We start from the raw sequence: 20322 nt of genomic DNA on the forward strand, positions 1-20322 counted from the left end.
ACTTTCCGTCCCGCTCGCTCCCTCCTCCGCGCCCAGCACCTCCCGCTCCGGCCCGGCTCATTCCGTACATTCCGGCCATCCCCCTGCCCACGACCCCCCTTCCCGGCCCCCCTCACTACTCCCTTGGGCCCAGCGGAGCGGCCCGGCGGAGCGCCCCCCGGAGCTCGGAGCAGGTAAGTCCGGGGGACGCAACTCGGAGGCCTGGCGCGCAAAGGTGACTGCTCGGGTGGCTTCTGGATGGCGGGGACCCGGGACACTCTGGGGGCTCTGAGTTATTGTCCAGCCTGAGCCCGAGCTCAGGACTTGGGTGCCGGGAAGTTTGGAGGGAAGGGGGGAGACGCTCTCCGGGAAGCCCCGCCCACCCTCCACCTCCCCCCCCCCCTCCCCGCGACCCGGAGGCTGGGAAGCTCAGAGTGTCCCGGGTGCCCGGGCCTGGCCCAGCCGAGTGCCGGGGTGTGCGCCCGGAGCCGCGGGCTTGGAGTGCCTGCCGCGAGGACTCGTATCCGGGGTGCCCTTTGGACTCCGGGAGCTCGCGGGCCCGGGCTCCACGCAGGCCTTGGCCAGGGCGCGTCGGTGTGCGCGCTGCTCGCCGCTGCGCTGGGACTCGGCCGGGCTTCGGGAAGCCACACTGTGAGCCCGGAGCGAGTGCGCACCCAAGGGTGGTGGTGGGACGCCTGTCCCGTCCCCTCCAATTCTGCCCGCGTCGGGGCGAGGGCTTCAGAGTCCCAGCTTTGAGCTCCTGGAGCCTTGCTCGTGTCGCGGCTGGATTTGGGGCCTTCCCCTCACTTCTCCGGAGACCTTGTTAAGGCAATTGAGGGCGGCCGGTCTTCCTTTCCCACTCGAGTTCTCGCCATTGTCTGTCACGCCTTTATTTCTGCCTGGGAAAGAAGACCCGACTGCTGGTGTGGCTCTGTTTTCTAGCCCCACAGGCCCTGGGGCACTGTCACTTGAAGCCCCTCCTCACTACCCCCACCCCTAATAGGGGCCCCATTGAGGGCTTAGATTCTAAACAGCAAGGGGAAACACGGCCTGGGGCCGAGCTTCTCAGGGCCTGTGTCCCTCCGTATCTCGAGCTATCCAGGTAGAGGCAGAACCAGATCAGGCCTGGACTTGCAGCTCAGCCCGGTGGATGGGGGTGGGGTCTGGACACAGCTCTGAGGGGCTGGTGTCCATGGTGGCTCCGTGTACTCGCGCTCCCTTAGATCCCGCCTCAGTGCTGGGGTCTGGGACACCCCAAACACACACACCCCGGCTTCGGGATGCTACCGCCTGGGCCCGGGAGGGAAAACAGATACAAGTTGGAAATATAGGGAGACTATGGCTCTGCCCTTTCTAGTCCCCCCCCTCCACCCCATCTCCTTGGGAGACTCCCTTCTCCACACCTCTTCCGAGCGGCTGGTCTTCCCTTCCCGCTCACGTCTTCCCCATTGTTTTTCGTGGGTTTCACTCCTTCGTGGGAAGGATGGGGGGGTTGTCTACTCACTCCGTGGGCAAAGAATGGATACAAGACTGGAAACCCCCTCCTCAGGGAGGGGCTGGAAGCCAGGCCTTCCCCACCCACCCCCAGGGAGGGGACTGTAATTAATGCTAATTAGCACTTTGGGGCTGGGGTTTGTGGAACAGAATGGTCAGTGGTTGGCAGGAAAGCTTTGACTGTGTGTCCACACATAGGTGAGTGTCTATCCAGAGCACCCAGTCACTGAATTTTCACACCCTAACCCGTTATGCTGATGGGAGAAAGAAATACACTTGAAGGGACAGCTCCCTCCGTGGAGGTCCGCAGAAAGGTCTCCAGGTCACCAGCTGTGTTGGTGACTCCTCAGAGTGCTCAGAGCTTTGTCCCGGTGGCTGCGTCTGCCTTCCTGCCTTCCGTCTCCATCCCATTGTGGAAGCTGGACTTGGAGGGGTCTGGAGAGGTGGGTGGGTAGCCCCAGATGCTGCGAGGATGGATGGGGGTGGGGGCAGAGTCTGGGAGGGGTGAGAGGGGACCTGAAGCAGGCGTGATGGGACAGGGAGGCTGTGTGGAGTTGTGGGTGCGTGTCCTTGTAAGTGGGGTTCCGAGGTCATTGGATGGTCCTAGAGCCTTTCAAGGTGCCTAAGGCTCCTTGTAGGAGCCTCTGTTGGAACAGAAGCCATCTCCAGTCCTGTCCTCAGTGGATACAAGGAGCGGAGGGTTGGAGGGTGAGGTGAAAGGACTCCGGCCTGCAGAGTGGCAGAGGGAACCAGGGACTGTGAGGGCCTGACTGCCACAGTGTTCTGACACTCCCAGGAGGTCCCCGTGGCAGCCCTAGGGTCCCCAGCCTGAGCCTGTCTGGTTAAAGCTGGCGGTCAGCAGTTCACTGTCCTCCCTGCGCTCACTGCTTGCTCCAGACCCTCTGGGGGGGGGGGGAGAAGAGGGGGCTCAGAGAATGGGGATCCAGATCCCCGAAGCCCCTGGGGTTTCCTAGAGTGTTGATTGTTTCCTGGACTCCCTGCCAGGCCTGAAAGGACAGGAAGTGATGGGGGGAATGAGAGAGCAGCTGTGTGTGACTGGGTCTGAGCATAGGGGATGAGTGTGGGGCACACTGTGCAGTGGGCACGCGTGGGAAGGGGCCGGGCCTTTATAACCACACGTGAGAAAAGCCGTCTATGGTGATGTGTGCGCCAGAGCCACTGCGACGCTCTCCAGCGGCGTGGTCATGAGAGAAGCTGAGAACTTGGGCGGGTGAGATGTCAGGCGGTAGAAGTGTTTGTCTTCAACTGCAGACTTGAGTTCAGTGTCCAGGACCCGCATGGTGCAAAGAGAGAGCCTGTGAAAATCTGTGTGTGTGTGTGTGTGTGTGTGTGTGTGTGTGTGTGTGTGTGTGTGAGAGGGGGGGGGAGGGAGGGAGGGAGGAGCTGCTAGAATGACCTTCTTTTTTGGGGGTTTTGGTTTGGTTTTGTTTGGTTTTTGGTTTTTCAAGACAGGATTTCTCTGTAGACCATGCTGGCCTTGAACTCACAGAGATCCGCCTGCCTCTGCCTGCCAAGTGCTGGGACTAAAGGCGTGTGCCACCACCGCCTGGCTTCGAATGACATCCTGTTGCTGGGTATCACACTGGGGTGGTTGTGAAAAAGATTTGTGTGTCTGTGGGCACGCCGGCTGTGTGAGGGCTGTGTGTGATGCTGTGTTCTATATGAGGGGGATTCCATGTAACCTGTCAGGCCATGGTGTGGCCGCTTCTCTTGTCAGTTGTGAAATGACGTGTGAGGTGGCTTTGGGTTTGTCTGTGTGACTGTTCATGACACTGCACGGGAGCACGATGACAGGATCCTCTGCCACCGATGTGTATGAGGGTGCAGTGTGGAGCTGAGCACAGTATATACACCCTGTATGTATGAGATGGCCTGGGAGAGCCAGCCAGAGCCTGTGTCTCCCTGTGTGAGAAACTGGGGTGTGACTGAGAGCGACTCCGTGGGTGGTCACTGTCTCGGCTTGTGTGGGTGACATCCTCAGGGCTATGCCACACAGGGTGTGGGGGCCTGTGACCCCAATGCATGTGGCATCTACCTGGAAGACCTTGAAAAAGATACTGTCAAGCTGGGTGTGACCAGGTTCTAGCACAGCCAGAGATACTTTGTCTCAAAAAATCAAAGTAGAAACGTTAAAAGAGAAGCTATATACGCCAGTACCGCCGGGGCTGTAAAGTGAGCGCAACGGGATCCCATGAGTGATTTTTTTTTCTCACACTTGCAGTTCTCGACACATGGGAGGCTGAGGTGTGAGGATAGTAAGTTCAAGGCCAGCTAGAGCTACAAAGTGAGACTTTATATCAGAACCCAGTAGGGAAAAAAAAAAGTAGTTAAAAAGATACATTTGTCTCATAAATACACAAAACCCTAACCTGAATCTTTCCTCCTCTCTGTAAACCCCAACATTTGGGAGGACCACAAGTACCAGTGTAGCCTGCGTTCCTGGAGTGAAGATCCTCTTTATAAAAAGGGTGGCGGGCTCAGTGAGATGGCTCGGCAGGGAAGGGTGCTTCTTGTCAAGCCTAAGGACCTGAGTTCGATTCTCAGGACCTATGTGCTGGAAGGAGGGATTCGTCTCCCACAAGTTTGCCCCCTGACCTCCACACAGTGGCCTCTCCGTGGTCATACACACACACATGAGCAAATGATAACACTGTGAATATATATGTATACATATATTTTAAAAATGGGAGGCTAGCCGGGCGTGGTGGAGCACGCCTTTAATCCCAGCACTCGGGAGGCAGAGGCAAGTGGATCGCTGTGAGTTCGAGGCCAGCCTGGTCTACAAAGTGAGTCTAGGACAGCCAAGGCCATCCAGAGAGACCCTGTCTCGAAAAACAAAAAAAAACCAAACCAAACAAAAACGGGAAGCTAAGCCAGGCATAGTGGTGCAGCCCTTTCAGGAGGCAGAGGCAGGTGGATCTCTGTGAGGTCGCGGCCAGCCTGGTCTACAAAGCGAGTCTAGGATAGCCAGGCCCATTACCACAGAGAAACCTTGTCTGGAAAAACCAAAACCAAAATCAAGAAAACCCAACACTACCACCAAACCAGGAGGCTACAGCATACTCCAGCTGCGCCTTCATTGAGAGAGGATTTGCAAGGACACTGACTTCAGAAGGCTTTGCTTACTGCTGGGAGCCCAGTGGGTGACCTGGGTGGGGTAGATAGGGATTTTGTGAGAGCCCAGTTTCCCAGGTTATCCCTCAGTCTGTTCCCACTGTGTCTGAGGTTCCCTCAGCACAGAGACCCTGGAGACGGGTTGGGATTCGTCCTGGGACTGGTCAACTCAGTCTGGAGGAGCCCCGGGCCGGGGGAGGGGTGGGGGGGCAGGGTGTCTTTGAGGAGGGGTCTGTTTCCAGCCGGGGCTCCTAGAGGTTGGGGAGAGGGGTGGGGACCATGGTTCTCAAATTGGAAGCACATTAGTGTGCGGGAGAGGGGAGGCCCCGCCCCCACCAGTGGGCCTGTAAATTACTCCCTCCTGTGGAGAAAGGGAGAGGGTCCTCCCTCCCCAGCCTGGCAGGGTGTGGCTACTTGGCTAGTCCCTCCTGGGTCCTTAGACTGGAGGTGGGGAAGGCATAGAGCGTCCCTCCCCCTCCCCCTGGCCCATTCTGGTCCCAACCAGAACTTGGCCACTTGAAGGGTGGGAGCCTCTGGCAGCTGGAGAACAGCTGGCTGCGGTGGGGGTGGGGTAGAGGAAGGCAAGGCTGGGGGGTGGGGAGGCCCAACAGGGTGGAGCGCAGGGGGACCCACTGATCTGCCCTCATTGGGGTTATTGTTCCAGGAAGCTCTTGGGGGACCGGGGTCTCTGGAGGCCAGGTAGCTGCTGGCCTCAGGGCCAGCACCCCTCAGCTTCTGCACCCCTGGGAAACAGCAAAGTGCCACCTGACAACGCTTGTGGTCTCCGCTGTGCGCCCACCAGGGCACCAGCTCCGCCCGCCCCCCCCCCCCCCCCGAGCCTACGCCCAAGCTTCAGAGGGACCCCCCTCGGGTGGTGGCCTGGAGAGGCCAGGGCCTTCGCTGCCGCCCAACTCCTGCCTCCACGGAGAGCTGTCTGGCCAGTTCTGCCCGCAGAACTGGCCCCGGGGCAGGGAGTGGGCAGCCAAGGCCCTTATCTCCTCGGGCCTTCTGGCCCCCTTCCTCATCGCTGGCCAGAGGCACCTTCTGACCCCGCAGGCTGAAGGGTCTGGTGATTAGGAGGAGGCAGGTGTGACTGGCCTGCCGGCTAAGGGAGAGGCCACGGGGAGAACTCCGGCTTGAGGGAGAGGGTCTGTGGGGGGGAGGAGCTGAGCCAGGTCCCACCCCAACCCTCCCCCTCCCCCCTCCCCTCTCTCCACGTTCTGTCCCTTGCTCAGCACTCGCTCGCATCCCCTTACTTCCTACTGCGCTGTCCCTATGGGTCCCACCTCCTTAGCTGGGTGTCCTGAGCCCATCCCTGTGTCTTTGCTGGGTGTGGGTGGGTTACCCTCCCTCCTCCCTCCCTAGATGGGGGTCCCTGCCTGGGGAGCGGGCTGTCTGGCACCTGCGCTCTCTGTTCCCTCCCAAGTTCACTCTTGTCTGACTCCTGCTGGGTGACTCCTGGGACCCTCTGGTCCTTTCTCCCTGGGCACATTTACTCCTGCCGTTGCCTGCCCCTCTGTTCTTCTCGGAACATGGCCTACAGGTGGAGGTTGTCTGGGGGGGGGAGGGGGGCGGGGTCATGGCTCTCACCTACCTGCCCCAGTAAGTCAGCCCCTGGGGGGCTTGGGGGTGAGCACCCACACTCTGGCTGTGTCGTCATTCACCCACCATAATAACCCTGGGAGGGCAGCTGTGATCACCCCTGTAGCCTCCCACCCCTCCTGAGGGATGTCTCCTTGGAATGGATCCAGGAGATGCCTGCCCCTGCATCGCACATATGTGCTGCTGTGTGAGGCTGTTTTAGGGGTGCCATTTATGCCGCTTGTGTGGGCCCAGGAGCCATGTAGGGTATGTATTTTAGGGTCTCTACTCCTTGACACCCCCCTATGCCCTGTCCCCTCCCCAGCTATCCGAGATCCCAGCCAGGGGCTGCCCCATCCCCCAGTCTGTCCCAGCTCCCCGCGCTGCTCTGTTCGCCATATTTGGCCACATGCTCCCTCAGGAGGCGGGGCAGGACTGACATCACCCAGGAGGGGGGGCACGGCCTGGATGAGGGGGAGCAGCCAGAGACTTGGGGGAGGCCAGAAAGTTTTCTCAGAAGTCAGGCTGCCAGTCTCCCACCCTCCTCTCCCCGCCATGCACTGGGTCTGGCTGTTCCATCGGAGGCTGTGGGCCTTCTAGCTGGTCTGACTGCTCCGTTCACGTCAGACCATACCTGGGGAGGCTAACTCCTCCCCCATTGCCCCCCTCCCCCAGCTAACACAGCACCATGCCCCGGTTCTTCTGTTCCTGAGGTGAAGGACAGGCTCCAACAGAAGTGACTGACTCTTGCTGCCCACTGGCTACAGAGAGCCAGAGAGAGACACTCTTTTTTTGTTTGTTTGTTTGTTTGTTTTTCGAGACAGGGTCTCTCTGTGTAGCCTTGGCTATCCTGGACTCACTTTGTAGACCAGGCTGGCCTCGAACTCACAGTGATCTACCTGCCTCTGCCTCCCGAGTGCTGGGACTAAAGGCGTGCGCCACCACGCCCGGCTGAGAGACACTCTTGGGTGTCTCAGAAGCCACCAGAATGGCCAGTCTTGTGTGGTGGTGTGGGGCCTTTAAAGTTGTTGCAGGCGCTGGAGCGGAGGGGGCATAGTGGCCTGGACCTCCTCTTCCTGTCCAGGCGGTGGGTTTCACTGATGTTTTTCTTGTCTACATGAGCAGCAGGGGCCTCTCTTCTCCCCATGAACCCTGGCCCCCATCTCTGCCACCAGCCAGTTACTCTGTTTGAAACCCAGTTCTGTCAGTTACTTGCCGTGTGTCCCTCAAGGAAGTTGTTTAACTTCTCTGTTCCTTGGCTTTTCTCATGCACAAAGTAGGATTAATAATAGTACAGCAGCACACCTTTAATCCCAGCACTTGAGAGGCAGAGGCAGGTGGATCTCTGTGAGTTCAAGGCCAGCCTGGTCTATAAAGCGAGTCCAGGACAGGCAGGGCTGCACAGAGAAACCCTGTCTCAAAAAACCAAAAACCAAAACAAACCAACCAAACAACAACAAAATAATAATAATAATAATAATAATAATAATAATACCCCAAAGGGTTACTATGAAAATTGGGTAAGTCATTGTACAAAATCCCCAAACCGTGCCTGGCATATGGCAAGTTCCACTGCTAGAAATATTAAGTCTAAACCTGATGTCTAGAACTGTGTGCAGGTGCATTTATATGCCTGATATTCTACCACCTGGGAGGCTGAGGCAGGTGGGTGGCCAGCTGCTGGGAGGCCGAGGCAGGTGGGTGGCCAGCTACTGTCTCTAACATAAGATACATAAAATGAACTCCAAGCTTAACATTAGTTCAGACAGCATTCTTCTGTTTTGGTTTTTGAGACAGGGTTTCTCTATGTAGCCTTGGCTGTCCTGGACTCCCTCTGTAGACCAGGCTGGCTTTGAGCTCACTTAGATCCACTTGCCTCTGCCTCTGGAGCGCCAGGATTACTGGCGTGCGCCACTGTGCCACGGCCTCTCTGTACGCTTGCTTGACCAGAGCAAAGTTCATCAAGAGCCCCCAGAATTCTGACTTCAGGTTCTGGTATTGTGGGGTTGCTGGAGGTGTGAGATGCGTCGGGGCTGTTTGTGGGGCACAGAAAAGGTACCCCTCCATTCACAGCCATGTAGGCGTGGACAGGGCTGCTGTGGGGTGGAGGAGGTATGAGAACAGGAAGTGGATGGAGACTGGACAGACAGAGCCCGGCTGCTGGCTGCACCTCTTGCTGGCCTGAGCGTGGCCACTCCCAGGGCAGCGCCTGGCCCATGCTGAGGTCCTCTGTGCAGAAGGTGAGAGAGCAGTCTCTGTCACAGCAGGGCTGCCCTGAAAGCCCTGGCTGGGTCCCTCCTCACCTCTAGGGCACTCCTCTTCAGAGCTCCCCGGGCAGCCGAGGCCTCTGCGTTCTTGCTATGAGTAAACATCCTCCATGTCCGCCCGTGTAGAGGCTGACCAGATATGCAGGTGCCCTGTGGGGGCGGCCCTCACGTAACCCAGGCTGGGCTCAGTTTGCTGGGAATGCCCTTGAACTTCTGCCGTGAACCCCAGGCATCTCAGAAGGTTTTTAATCTGTGTTTGAGTCAGGGTCTTCCTGTGCAGTCCAGACTGAACGTTGAGCTTTGTAGCCCTCCTGCCTTGGCCTCCCAAGTGTGCAGCACCTGTTGATTGCACTATGGTAGTCGGCGATCAAGGAGATTTCTCCTCCTTTACTTTTTATTTCTTATTTTATTTGGTGTTTTGAGACAGGGTTTCTCTGTGTAACAGCTCTAGCTGTCCTGGAACTCACTCTGTAGACCAGGCTAGCCTCGAACTCACAGAGATCTGTCTGCCTCTGCCTTCCAAGTGCTGGGATTACAGGCATGCACCACCACCTCCCGGTGGTTTTGTTTTTGTTGTGTAATTTTTAAAAAAAATTTATTTAATTTTAATTTATGTGTGAGGGTGGCAGATCTTACAGTTACAGACAGTTGTGAGCTGCCATTTGGGTACTGGGAATTGAACCCAGGTCCTTTGGAAGAGCAGGCAGTGCTCTTAACCACTGAGCCATCTCTCCAGCCCCGTCTTGTCATTTTTTTGAGACAGGGTTTCTCTGCAGCCCTGGCTGTCCTTGGACTCACTTTGTAGATAAGGCTGGCTTTGAGTTCACAGTGATCCACCTGCCTCTGCCTCCCAGAGTGCTGGGATTACAGGCGTGCGCCACTGCACCCAGCTTTTAATTTATTCTTATTTCATGTGCACTGGTGTTTTGCCTGCATGTCTGTGTGACAGGCGTCAGAGCCCCTGTAACTGGACTTAGAGACAGTCATGCGGGGCCATGTGGGTGCTGGGAGTTGAACCCTTGTCCTCTGAAGGAGCAGAGCTTTTTAACTGTTGACCCATCTTTCCAGGTCTGTTTTTACCTTTTTCATTACAATGATTGGTTGAGTTGTTCCCGTGTGTGTGTCTGTGCCTGTGTGTGGCGGTCAGGGACAGCTTGCAGGGCTCGGCTCTCTCCTCCCACAGTGTGGCTCCTAGGCACTGGGCTCAGGTCATCTCGTCAGGCAGGTGCTCTTACTAGCTGACCCCCCTCTTGTCACCCCCTCTCTTTTGTGGGGGAGAGGGACAAGAAAGGTGAAGGTGTCATTGTAGTTCAGGCTGGCCCCCCAGAAGTCCTGTGTGGTAGAGGAGGCTGACCTCCTCCTGATCCTCCTGCCTCAGCCATCCAGGCGCCGGGCTCACAAGAGTGCATCACCACAGCCAGTACCATTATCATTATTTTTTGGTGTTTCCAACCTGGCTTTTTAAAAAAATTTTGTTAATTTTTGGTTTGGGTTTTGTTTGTGTCTGAGACAGGGTTTTTCTGTGTAGCCTTGGCTGTTCTGGACTTGCTGTAGACCAGGCTGGCCTTGAACTCATAGCTATCCACCTGCCTCTGCCTCCAGAGTGCTGGGATTACAGGTGTGCACCACTACACCTGGCCTCCAGCCTTGTTTTTTTTTAATTTTTTTATTTTTTTTATTTTTATTTTTAACCCTTGTAACTCAAGCAGATCCTTTTTAGTCTTAAAACAGGTTTGTTTTTTATTTTTGTGTATGTGTGGTAGCTGTTGGACATGGGTGTTGGGAATGGAACTGGGGCCCTCCGCTTTAGTGGGGAAGAGTTGTTTTATGCATGAATGCTCTGTCTGCGTGTACACCTGCAGGCCAGAAGAGGCATCAGATCCCAGTGCAGATGGTTGTGAGCCACCATGTGGTTGTTGGGAATTTAACTCAGGACCTCTGGAAGAGCAGACAGTGCTCTTAACCCGTGAGCCCTTGACTCTTAGCCATCTTCTCTTGTTCTCCCTTCCTGGAGACGGTTTTGACTTTTTATAGAACCCCTGCACAGAGAGGGACACTAACCCATCCAGGTCACACAGCTCTAAACAGGCTTAACCTCAGCTCCATCCAGCCTGGAGCAGCTGTCCCTGGTGTGGGGAGCACTGACTGAGTGTGGCCCCCGGGATGGGGAAAGCGTGCCCTAACCCTTGGCATCTGCTTGCCTAGGCACAGGCTATCCAGGGGGCTCAGGCCCAGAGCCCAGAGCAACCAGCACAATAGCGGCCAACAGCTGGACCACCAACAGCAGTCCCGGGGAGGCCCGGGAAGATGGGTCCGAAGGCCTGGACAAGGGGTTGGACAACGATGCCGAGGGAGTGTGGAGCCCGGACATCGAACAGAGCTTCCAGGAGGCCCTGGCCATCTACCCGCCCTGCGGCCGGCGCAAGATCATCCTGTCAGATGAGGGAAAGATGTACGGTGAGTGCGGCTGGCAGGGGTGGGCGGGGCCCCGCCCGCTGGCCCCGCCCCCTGCTCTCTGTCCCCTGCCAGACCGGTTGGTTGGGGGAACCCTGGCCGCCTGCCCGGCGGGCGAGTCTGGGCGCGCTCTGGCTGTGTGTGTCTGGGGCCTCCTCCAGCTGCACCTCGCAAACAGGCCTGCCGCAGCCCACACGCACCCCGCCTCTCCCTAGCCCTGCCGGCTGGAGGTTTCGGGGTGACTCAGGGGGTCTAGAAAACTGGGTCAGTCCAGGGAAATAAATGCCAGCCCCACTGGCTGGACAGGCCAGCCCTTAATGCCTAAACCCCACTCTTGAGACAGAAGGATGTTCCAGGGGTGCTTCCACTGGGTGAGGCCGCCTGCCCACGTTGCACCCTTAACAATGGCGGGGCAGGGGTATTTTTAGACAAGGGGCAGGGAGGAGCAGTGGGGCCCTGTTCTGTCATCGCGGAGGAATTTGGGGAATGTGGCAGTTCTGGGGAGGCCAAGAGGTTGGGGGGCTGAGCACACACCCTGGATGCTGACATACACCCTGTGGTATGTCTAGACAGCACCCATCTTGCACAGCCTACTTCCCAAGAGGGTCTCTGGTGCTGAGTAGAGCCCCTAGCCCAAGACTTAGAGATGATTGGGCAATGCCGTATGGGTCAGGGACACACCTTGACCCAAGCGGTCAGAGACAAGAGGCCTTATCAGAGATCTCCTGTCTTCCTTCACCAGAGAATGGACAGGGCTTGTCCAGGGTCCCCTGAGACAAAACTGCTCACAGATAGGGGACACGTGGGCTGAGACCCGCACCCCACCCCACCCAGGCTGGCGGGGAGTGATGGCCACGTTGACTAGGAAACCTGTCAAGGTGTTGCTTTTTCTGTAGGCCTTGCCCTCCCCCAAGTCCTGAGTTAAGAGCGGTGAGGGTTGGGGTGTCCAGCCCCCCTCCCCCCCCCACAGTTCTGCCCTGGTCCTCACTGGCTTGCGCTCTCTGTCTCTCTCCTTCTGACTAGGTCGAAATGAGCTGATTGCCCGCTACATCAAGTTGAGGACTGGAAAGACCAGGACGAGAAAGCAGGTAGAGAGATGGCCCTGGCCCCTGCCGCCCCACCCATGCGTGTCCAGAGTGCCTGCTAGACAGTCAGGAAGGTGGACATTTGCCTGGTGGGATGGAATAGCGAAACAGCTAGTGCTGGCCTGCTGGAGGGTAGCCTGGAGGAAGGACGCCAGGAACTGCCTGTGGCAGGTGTGGGAGTCAAGCTGACAGATCAGGCAGGGTAGCAGTCCGTCGCCACACTTGTGTTAGCCCACACCACAAAGCTGCCCGGTGATGTGGTAGTTGACAGCATGCAGCCTACCTGTGACTTGGGTTCCCGTTGCTATGGTAAAGACCCTGACCAAAATCAGCTTGGGAAGGCAAGGCTGTGTTTCACCTTACACTTCCAGAAAACAGCCCACCACCCAGGGAAGTCAGGGCAGGAACCCGGAGGCACGAGCTGAAGTTCAGGAGGCGGGGGTGGGTGCTTCCTGCTGCCTTTGCCTGCTGGACACCTCCCGGCGGTAGAACCGTCCAGAAAGGGCTGGTCCATCCCACATCAATCAAGAAAATGCACCACAGGCTGGTCCACGGGCCAGGCTGGTGGGGGCGTTTTTTTCCTCAAGTGAGGTTCCCTCTTCCCAAATGACTCTTAGCTTGTGTCAAGTTGACATCAAACTGGGAGAAGAGGGGTTAGCGCCTCCTGTTGTGTCACTGAGCCAGGAGAAGATGGAGTCTGCACTGGCCCCTAGACCTAGCCTACTGGAGCAGGTGGTGCAAAGGAGAGAGGGAGGGAGCCCTGGGTGTGGAGGCAGCTGTGGGGGGACGAGCCCCACCCCCCAGAAGCTGCCAGGGCACTGGGTCTGGGAGGCCAGTCAGGAGGAGGAAGCCCAGACTGCATTCACTGTGCTGGGGTTGGAGGGGTGTGTGATAGCCTTCCTTCTGGGTGACCAGGCAGAGGGGAACAAGTTGGATGAGTTGGATCTGGGGGAGGAGGGGCAAGGAAATGGGTCGATTCAATGCCCTGCCCAGCCCTTCCAGGGCTCGGGATTCAATCTCCCTTCCTCTTCTCCCCCCCCCCCCCCCCCCGGAGCGCAGGCGCCACTTGCCTTAACGTTGGTCCTCAAAGGGGAGGCTCCCTGCCCAGAGTGGGCATTTAGTGATGCTAGCCCTTGGTGGCCCAGGGAGTCCCTATGGCAAACTCTTGCAACAGCCCTCGGGACTTCGGGCGGTGGTGGCTCACGCCTTTAATCCCAGCACTCGGGAGGCAGAGGCCGTCAGGGATCGCTGAGTTCGAGGCCCGCTTGGTGTACAAAGTGAGTCCAGGACAGCCAAGGCTATACAGAGAAAACCTGTATCAAAAAACAAAACAAAACAAAAAAACCCAAACTCCATCATAGAGTGGCACATGCCTGTAATCCCAACGCTTGAGTGTGAGGCTCCAGAGCAAGGCCCCCGTCTCAATCCCGACAACCCCAGACAATGCAGTCTGATGTTCCAATACCCTGTTCTACCGGGGCTGTCTGTTTCCCAGTCTTGGCTCCTCGGCAACTGTAAATTAATTGATACGTGACCACCTAAAGCAGTAAGCACAGCTACTGCCACACGCAGAGTCTCGGGAACCTTCTGGTTGGCCCTGGGACGGGGCAGAGGGTCTGCAGGTTCAGACTCTGAATCAAACCCAAGCTGCCCAAAGCTTGGGCACATATCCTGGCTCATTCTGATCCCTCATTGCCCCTGCTCCTGGCTAGGCTCTCCGCATAGGGCGAGCCAGGCATCTGGGGACTGGTGCCCATATCTCCATCACTTGTAGCAGTGGGACCCCCCCCCCCATTGAACTATGCAGCCCAGGCTGGCTCCCTTCTACCTCCCAAGTGCTGGGGATCAAAGGTGTGTCCCATCGCGCCTGGAACAATGCCTTCATACTGTTGGGAGTGAGCCCCTGTGACTTGCAGCTGTTCAAGCTGGCCCCCAGAGTCATGCAGCCTGGGTTTGAACGCCAGCTCCGCCTCTGGCTGTGGGACTCTGGACACATAGCTGAGGGTTCTGGGCTTTGATGGGGTCATCTGTAAGTCAGAGGTCAGTGTTTGGCGGCTGTCAGCATTGTCACAGCATCAGGTGGGACTCCAGAGGCCCAGCTAGGGGGTGTTACTGGGTTCTGTGGGCATCACCCTCATGGTTTCATTCAGAGCAAGAACAAGCTCCTCTATGGGAATAAGACCCTCTCAGTGGTTAAGAGCACTGGCTGCTCTTCCAGAGGACTCAAGTTCGGTTCCCAGCACCCACATTACATCTCATAACTGTAACTCCAGTCCTGAGGGAATCAAGGCAAAACACCAATGTACATAAAAATAATTAAATCTAAAAAAACAAAAACAAAAACAAAAGCAAAACAAAACAAAAAAACAACAAGCCAGGCGTGGTGGCAGAGGTAGGTGGATCTTTGTGAGTTCGAGGCTAACCTGGTCTACAGAGTGAGTTCCAGCACAGCCAAGGCTACACAGAGAAACCCTGTCTAGAAAAGCCAAAAAAACAAAAACAAAACTTTCAAAGAAAGCCCACAGCAGCTTCCGTGGGGCAGCCTTGATGGCTTGTGGGTCCTGTAACCCATGGTGTCTTCCTGACCACGCCAGGGCTGTCACACAGGCTGGTCACTGTTGGCCTGGGTTTAGCTCAGCTTTGGTCTTTGGGTCTGCAAGGAGCAGGTTGCTGGGAAAGCAGCCTTCAAAGAAGATCCCCAGACATGCCTGTCTGGTGCAGCCGCTGAGGGAGGAAGGCAGGCGAGGCCGGGTTGAGAGTCAGGGGAGACAGGCCAGTGGAGAGGCCTTTGATAGAAGCTGTGGCTCATGCTTTTAATCCCAGCACTGGGGAGTCAGAGGCAGGTGGATCTCTGTAAGTTCCAGGCCGGCCTGGCCTATATAGTATGTTCCAGCCAAGGCTACATAGTGAGATCCCGTCTTTAAAAAAAAAAAAAAAAAAAAAAAAGCCGGGCGTGGTGGCGCACGCCTGTAATCCCAGCACTTGGGAGGCAGAGGCAGGCGGATCGCTGTGAGTTCGAGGCCAGCCTGGTCTACAAAGTGACTCCAGGACAACCAAGGCTGACACAGAGACCCCTTGTCTCGAAAAACAAACAAACAAACAAACAAACAAAAAAGAGTGGTTGTGGCTTCAGTAAGCAGCCCTGTCTCGCCTGTGTGGTATTCTCAGAGGTGAGGACTTCCATGAGGGCAACGATGCAGCCTTTGGGGCAGGTGCATCCCTCACCTGAGCATAGAGCTCATGGGCTGGGCTTCTGGTCCATTAACAACCTACACAAGAGGGCATGGTGGACCTTGAGGCTGCTGTGGGTTGATTCAAGGCCAAGGAGAAACAGAACGGGCAGTCCCAACAGGCGTGTGCTCACTGAGACCTTGGCCCCCAGAGAGGAAAGCCGGATGCAAGCTCCGCCCTGGCCGTCCTGGCTGTGTCTCCTCACCATCTGTATTTTCTTTTGTGGCGGGGCACGGGCCACCTCATAGGTGTCCAGCCACATACAGGTTCTAGCTCGGAAGAAGGTTCGGGAATACCAGGTTGGCATCAAGGTATGTCGGGTGCCTGGCAGGGCCTCTGGCCCTTCCCCGGCCTCCTCCGTGGTGCCTCGCCTGTTCTGCGCGCTGTAGGCCTCTGCCTCGGTCGGCCCTCCAGCCCTCTCTACCTCTTTCTGGCCTGAGCTCTGTTCTTGCCTCTCTCTTCTGTCCTTGGATCTTTTCTTTCTCTGCAGGGTCTCTAGTCACTTGCAGGTCCTAGCCAGGAGGAAATCTCGGGAGAGTCAGTCCAGGCTGAAGGTATGGGCCCCCTGCCACTTGGCCCAGCACAGGGCTGAGGGACCGAGAGGGTCTGAGACACACAAGTGACAGCAGTTAAGTTCAAAAGCTCCAAGTTGCCCAATATGGTGGCACTTTAACCCCTGCACTCAGGCAGAAGCAGGCAGATCTGAGTTCCAGGACAGCCAGGGCTACACACAGTGAGATGCTTGTCTCAGGAACAGAACAAAAATAGGCTGTCAAGCTTCACAGGCCCCAGGCCTGGGGACTGGACAAGCAGGTGGCCAATGTCTGAGGCCAGCTTCTGAGGGCTGCTCGAGCCTGCCTCTCCTCTGTTCCCCTTGCTCTTTTTTTTCCTGACTGTTGCTTGCTATTGGCCCGGGGGCTTGAGGGAGGGGATGACGGTTCCTGGCTGAGAGCTTCAGTCTGGGGTTCTGGATCTGCCCCCCGTTTTTCCTGCCTCTAAGTCCCCGAAGCCTATGGCACAATTCTAGCAGGGACGGACAGACCCATGGTCCTTTTTTTCTTTTTTTTTCTTTTTCATCCACTCTTTGCCAGGGCACTCCCTGGCTGGCATGGGATGGGGAGGGAATCCAGCTGCCTTTTGGCTGCCCTGGGAACTAACAACCAGAGCATGAGGTAGAAGTCACGGGAGGTTGCAAAAATACATGTCCCCTCCCACAGAGCGCTCCCTGTATCTTCTAATGCTCTGTCCCTCTTCTCCCTCACAGGCCATGAACCTGGTAAGTAACCGAGTACCCCTGGGGAGGGCTTGAGAGCACTTGGGTGACAGGGGCAGTGCGGTGGCACAGTGGTGGAGTGCTGCTCAACCAAGCCAAAGCCCCTGAACTTGTGAACTGAGTTTGGTTTCGTAGAAAAGTCACGGGTGATTTTGAGTATCCGGGCAGAACATGCAGTGTGTCTCTGCAGACACTCAATGTTGTCCCATGTAAAGGACTCGGGCACTCAGCATTTCAGTGTTATGAGGGAGATCCCGGACCAATCCCCACAAAGTTCACAAGGGACCGCCGTGGCGGGAGGGGACACAGAATAAAACAGTGTTTCACCCCGTGGGCTGTGCCCAGAAAGGAGACTGGGGCCCAGAGAGGATAGATACTACTGAACCCACACAGTAGAGCTGGAGCTAGGATTCCTACCTGAAGGGCCTGGCCGCGGCCTGATGTGATCACTGTATCCATCCCGCAGGACCAGGTCTCCAAGGACAAAGCTCTCCAGAGCATGGCATCCATGTCATCTGCACAGATTGTCTCCGCCAGTGTCCTGCAGAACAAGTTCAGCCCGCCCTCCCCTCTGCCCCAGGCCGTCTTCCCCACCTCCTCCAGGGTATGGGGGTGCTGGGCTTGGGGCTGGGGTGGACTGGGATGTGGCAAGGGCTTCTGGGTACTGAGACCCTAGCTTTGTTCACAGTTCTGGGGCAGCCCCTCTCTGCTAGGACAACAGCCTGGACCTTCTCAGGAGTAAGTATTGCTTGTGTCTTAATGCGTCCACTCCCCTCTTCCCTTCCTGAACCCCATCTCTCTCGGTGTTACCACCCCTGTAGTTGTTTCCTACTCAAGGAACCAAAGTTAAGCTCTGGTAACTACCAAGTGGGGAGCAAAAGTCAGGGGTCTCAGTTCTGAGACCGAGCTGACAGCCACACGGAAGAAGATCTTTTGCGGAGGGGAGGGGAGCATATCCATCAGCTGTGGGATGCAGACGGCAGCTGCGGGGAGGGCCTGGGGCAGGTGGAAGGTACCCGCAGCGAGGAGGACCTCTAACCTGCCCACTGTCTGCAGCATCAAGCCCTTTGTACAGCCTGCCTACCCCATCCAGCCTCCCCTGCCTCCGACACTCAACAGTAAGTGTCCCTCCAGGCCCTCCAGCGCCTGGTGCCTCTGTTTTCTGCCCTTCCATTTGGGATCTATCTGTGTCTTAGTACTAGGATGGGTGGCAGCGGTAGGGCTTTGAGAAGTTTCTATTCTCTAAGGTGGGGGGGGGGGTAAAGACACCAAAATCCTCCTGTAATTCCACCCTAGGGGGTTGCAGCTTTGCCTTCTGTGTAAACACACATTAGGAGTGGCACACAAAACCAACCGTCCCCAGTGACTTCTATATACCCCTTGACGCGTAGGCTGTGCACCGCACACTACCACCCAGTGTGAGTCAAGGTGCAACCTGCGCGTGGGCAGATGAGCTAAGGCTTGTCCTTTTAGGTTATGAGTCCCTGGCCCCGCTGCCCCCTGCCACTGCCTCCACTGCCTCTGTGCCTGCGTGGCAGGACCGCACCATCGCCTCCTCCCGCCTACGCCTCCTGGAGTATTCTGCCTTCATGGAGGTGCAACGGGACCCCGACACGGTAATGTGGGGGTGGTGGAGAGACTGGCCTTGGATCCAGCCTTCAGCTCAGGGTCCTTCCTAGCAGTTGGGGTCCTTGGGCCTGCGGGCTCAACCCCTGCAGGCTGATCCTGGTTCGGCCCTCCCCACAGTACAGCAAACACCTGTTTGTGCACATCGGCCAGACCAACCCTGCCTTCTCAGACCCGCCCCTGGAGGCGGTGGACGTCCGCCAGATCTACGACAAGTTCCCCGAGAAGAAGGGGGGGCTGAAGGAACTCTACGAGAAGGGGCCCCCGAACGCCTTCTTCCTTGTCAAGTTCTGGGTGAGGCCTCCTCTTAACCCAAGATGGGCAGCTGGCCCAGCTCCCTGCCCCTGTTCTCCCCCACGCCCCCCCCCATGACCAGCGGGCCCCTGGGAGGGAGCTGCGGGCCGCTGGGTAGGTGGGGTTGGAGGCATGGAGGTGGGGGAGCCGGAGGCTTTAGCCTCCAGCCCCTGCAGCGCTTGGTGCCCTCCCACAGGCTGACCTCAACAGCACAGTTCAGGAAGGCCCGGGGGCCTTCTACGGGGTCAGCTCGCAGTACAGCTCAGCGGACAGCATGACCATCAGCGTCTCCACCAAGGTGTGCTCCTTCGGCAAGCAGGTGGTAGAGAAAGTGGAGGTGAGCAGAGGCCTGAGGGGGGTGTGAGTGGCAGGCACAGGCAGGGCTGTGACACCCAGTGACGTCCACCCCCACCCCACCCCCCACAGACAGAGTATGCCCGTCTGGAGAATGGCCGCTTTGTGTACCGCATCCACCGCTCACCCATGTGCGAGTACATGATCAACTTCATCCACAAGCTCAAGCACCTGCCGGAGAAGTACATGATGAACAGCGTGTTGGAGAACTTCACCATCCTGCAGGTGTGAGGCCCGGCAGGGGGCAGGCCAGCCTGGAGAGGTCCGGCCCGCCCGGCCCCTGCTCTGCTGAGTCCCCGGGGGTCTCTTCCTCCCTGAACCCACAGGTCGTCACGAGTCGCGACTCCCAGGAAACTCTGCTTGTCATTGCTTTCGTCTTCGAAGTCTCCACCAGCGAGCACGGGGCACAGCACCATGTCTACAAGCTCGTCAAAGACTAGCGCGCCCTTGACGTCCACCAGGATGCAAGATGGACATCTTCCACACCCCTGCCGCCTGCCTGGCTTCCCGGGTGTGGGTGGGGAGGCTCGCCCACCCGTGGGTTTCAGGCTGGGACCCAGGCTGCCTCCCTGGCCCCGGCACACACGCTCCCTGCCACTGTCCCGCGCTTTACTGGAGAGAAGAGGGCTCCGTGGTGGGGTGGCCTGCCCAGGCACTGACCCGCAGATGACTAGGCTCCACCTGTGGGCTTAGTGCATGGTCCCTGGTCCCCTAGGGAGTGCGATGGGCAGGTGGAGGCCCTGGTACAAGGTGGCAGGTTGGGAGCTGGGTTGAGAAGGGCCCATTTCTTTGTGCCTTCTAGAGTACCGGCCTGTCCCTAGGCCTCGTGCACACCAAGTCTAAGTCTTTGCCAAGATGGAGGCCCACAGAGGTGGGCAGAGCTGGAACACAGATCCAGCTATCTCCCTACTACAGGGCTACAGCAAAGGGGAGCTGCTGGGCCGCAGTGGTGCAGCTGGACAGGGCAGGCACCCCTCCAATGTCCTGACAGGCGGCAAGGAACAGGAGGCTGGAACTTTTAATCCTTGTCCCCACCCCCACCCCAGGCATCCAGGCCTGTCCCCAGGTCACCTGGGTATTTATGAATTTCAAATGAAGTACTGTGCCCCTCCTCACATAGCCAGAGCTCCCTGAAGGCCTTCACTGTCTGCATACTGCTCAGGCCACCTCCAAACCCCACCTAGGTTTTGTAACATGTATTATATATGTATTTTTTGTGTATTTTTAAAATCCAGCTGTGATGGGCTGTATCGTAAACGGCTCACGGCAGGGGCCCCTCAAGGTCTGGCTCCTGCTAAAAAAACGAATTAAAAACGTTTCTGGGTCAGGACAGTTGAGCTGTGTACAACCTCCAACCCCTTACAGTTAATAGGTGTGACAGTCATGTCACACATGCACACCCAGCACCTTCCAAGAGACAGCTGCTTGTAGCCAGACTTAGGAGGCGGGGTTAACTGCTGCCAGGTGTGCAGTAGGCCAGGCTGGGCCAAAAGGCCTTCGCTTCCAGGCTAGACCAGGCCCTTAAGCAGCTGGATGAACCCTGAGATTC

The 20322-nt window shown here is 57.2% G+C and overlaps 1 protein-coding gene across 1 annotated transcript; it reads left to right on the forward strand.

Moving 5' to 3' along the window:
* Positions 1–10779: 10779 nt before the first annotated feature.
* Positions 10780–20105, forward strand: TEAD3 (TEA domain transcription factor 3). Its single transcript, XM_084754872.1, has 12 exons — positions 10780–10913; positions 11934–11998; positions 15475–15537; positions 16491–16502; positions 16966–17103; positions 17188–17237; positions 17556–17617; positions 17973–18115; positions 18246–18419; positions 18616–18756; positions 18846–18998; positions 19100–20105. Exons 1-12 carry the CDS (start codon positions 10907–10909, stop codon positions 19211–19213), a joined length of 1122 nt encoding a protein of 373 aa, XP_084610998.1. The 5' UTR covers positions 10780–10906; the 3' UTR covers positions 19214–20105.
* Positions 20106–20322: the final 217 nt, after the last annotated feature.

This window comes from Acomys minous, assembly GCF_964271855.1.
Source record: "Acomys minous genome assembly, chromosome: 13".
Taxonomy (NCBI): domain Eukaryota; kingdom Metazoa; phylum Chordata; class Mammalia; order Rodentia; family Muridae; genus Acomys; species Acomys minous.

What these genes read in the sequence shown, in the direction of transcription:
- TEAD3 (XM_084754872.1), top strand. An exon ending in TCTTCCCCACCTCCTCCAGG is followed by an intron (nt 17,104 to 17,187) that starts GTATGGGGGTGC and finishes CTTTGTTCACAG; the next exon opens with TTCTGGGGCAGCCCCTCTCT. An exon ending in AGAACTTCACCATCCTGCAG is followed by an intron (nt 18,999 to 19,099) that starts GTGTGAGGCCCG and finishes CTGAACCCACAG; the next exon opens with GTCGTCACGAGTCGCGACTC.